The 1,918-nt window shown below is 37.1% G+C and overlaps 1 protein-coding gene across 3 annotated transcripts in view; it reads right to left on the bottom strand.

Moving 5' to 3' along the window:
• ARIH1 (ariadne RBR E3 ubiquitin protein ligase 1) overlaps positions 1–1,918 on the bottom strand; it is a 123,271-nt gene that overhangs the window by 16,279 nt on the left and 105,074 nt on the right. For all 3 annotated transcript variants that reach the window (XM_003784484.3, XM_023509978.1, XM_023509979.1), the window contains one exon: positions 990–1,047. In XM_003784484.3, coding sequence (XP_003784532.1) covers positions 990–1,047 — 58 coding nt within the window. The remainder of the gene's footprint in view (positions 1–989; positions 1,048–1,918) is intronic.

The raw sequence follows: 1,918 nt of genomic DNA, 5'->3' as shown, positions 1-1,918 counted from the left end.
TGGCTGGCGCCTTAGCCGGTTGAGCTATAGGCGCCGAGCCCAGAAATAAGTTTTAAAGAAATGTTAAGAAGTACAACAGTAAGAAATAGATATAAATCATGTTTTGGATGCAACCTAAGAAAATCATTTTGTAAAGAATATAGTTGGGACAATTGAGGAATTTCTATATGGAATGAATAGTAAGAACTATTAAATTCTAGGATTCTATAATTATGACAGAATTACCAGAATGAAAGGAACTGAAAGGGTAAAATCTAATCCACATTTAGTGTTTGGATCTCTCATATAGTAATGAGGCATTTTTCTATCTAGTAATAGGAAATTCTTCAAACAATCCATTGCAAATCAGCTCAGCTCACCTACAATCATTAGAACTTGTGGATGAACAATGAGGTAAAATGACAGATGAGAGAGACAGACAGAAATAAGTGAGACATTGTCTATAAACAGGAGCAGGGCTATTTAATAAATGTTGTTCTATGCTGTCCTCAATTAGAGATGAGTGATCTTGACACCAAAGCTCTACTAAAAACCTGAAATTGAACTATACAATTACATTTCTTAAAAGAAACAAACTTAGCTGGGCGCCCATTGCTCAATGGTTAGGGCACCAGCCACATACTCCAGGGCTGGTGAGTTAGAACCTGGCCCAGCCCTGCTAACCAACAACAGAAAAAAAAAAAGCTGGGCATTGTGGCAGGTGCCTGCAGTCCCAGCTACTAGAGTAGCTAAAGCAAGACAATTGCCTAAGTCTAAGAGTTTGAGGTTGCTGTGAGCTATGAAGCCATCACACTCTACAGAGGGTGACAATTTAAAAAAAAGAAAGAAATAAACTTAGGTACCCAGATACCTAATATCTACTGTAATGTCTTTTCACAAATCTTTCCAAATTAAAAACTTCTGCTAAATTATTCCCTAAGGAATTACTCTCTGATGAACATACAATGTATATACCTATTCAACTGGTACCCTATAATAAATATACTCACCTCCTGTGCATCTCTTGCTGCCTTTGCGTCATCTTCATTATAACGGTTACAGTTGTACCTTAAAATAAATTAAGAGGATTGCATAAAGAAACAAACCAATGAAAAGGGAACCAAAACTTTAACCTAAATTCAGAAACTGCAGAAAAGCCAACATTCTCTTTTATAACAGGTAAACGGAGATCTAGGGCTCTACTGTTGTAATGATAGAATCAGCAGGCTGAAAGGAACAGAAAGTTCCTACACATAGTATTTCAATCCTATTAATAGTGGATCAATTCTCCCACTTCGTAATAGGAAATTCCTCTCCGCAGTCTACTCCAAAACAGCTCATTTATGATAATTATTAGAAAGCTTGGTCATTCTAGAAATTTCACTGATTGTAGCGTGAATTTCTAACTCAAGTTTTTAAGAAAAAGATCATCTTATTTCCAAGGTTATCCGTTATTTAGGCCAAATTATTCCCAATTTTCCAGAGTTAGAAACTTTCTTATCCGTTTTTATAAATCAAGGAAAACCAATAGTTAGTTGATGGCCTACCACATAACAGACACTGTGCTATGTGCTTTACATGCAACTATAGTTTATTAGGAATCAATGAAAACTGAACAATTATACAAAATGGGAAAAAGGGGAGGACATGCCTAGTCAGCTCAGAGTGGAGATGAATAAGACTGGGACTTCCTTTGTCTTGGTTACCATATCTCTTTCATGGGAACCTACATTCTGAGAACAGCTTATTTATGGAGTGCTTACTATATCCCAGCACTTGCTAAGGACTTTAAATGTATAACATATTTAATCCCTTCAAACACTTTTCTTTTTCTTTTTCTTTCCCTGGGTAGAGTGCCATGGCATCATAGCTCACAGCAACCTCCAACTCCTGGGCTCAAGCGAGTCTCCTGCCTCCGCCTCCCAAGTAGCTGGGACCA

Source organism: Otolemur garnettii, unplaced genomic scaffold (genome assembly GCF_000181295.1).
Source record: "Otolemur garnettii isolate 467f Iridium unplaced genomic scaffold, OtoGar3 scaffold00011, whole genome shotgun sequence".
NCBI classification, from domain to species: domain Eukaryota; kingdom Metazoa; phylum Chordata; class Mammalia; order Primates; family Galagidae; genus Otolemur; species Otolemur garnettii.
The sequence above is the reverse complement of the archived record's forward strand: the minus strand, read 5'-3'. Positions and strand labels throughout refer to the sequence as shown.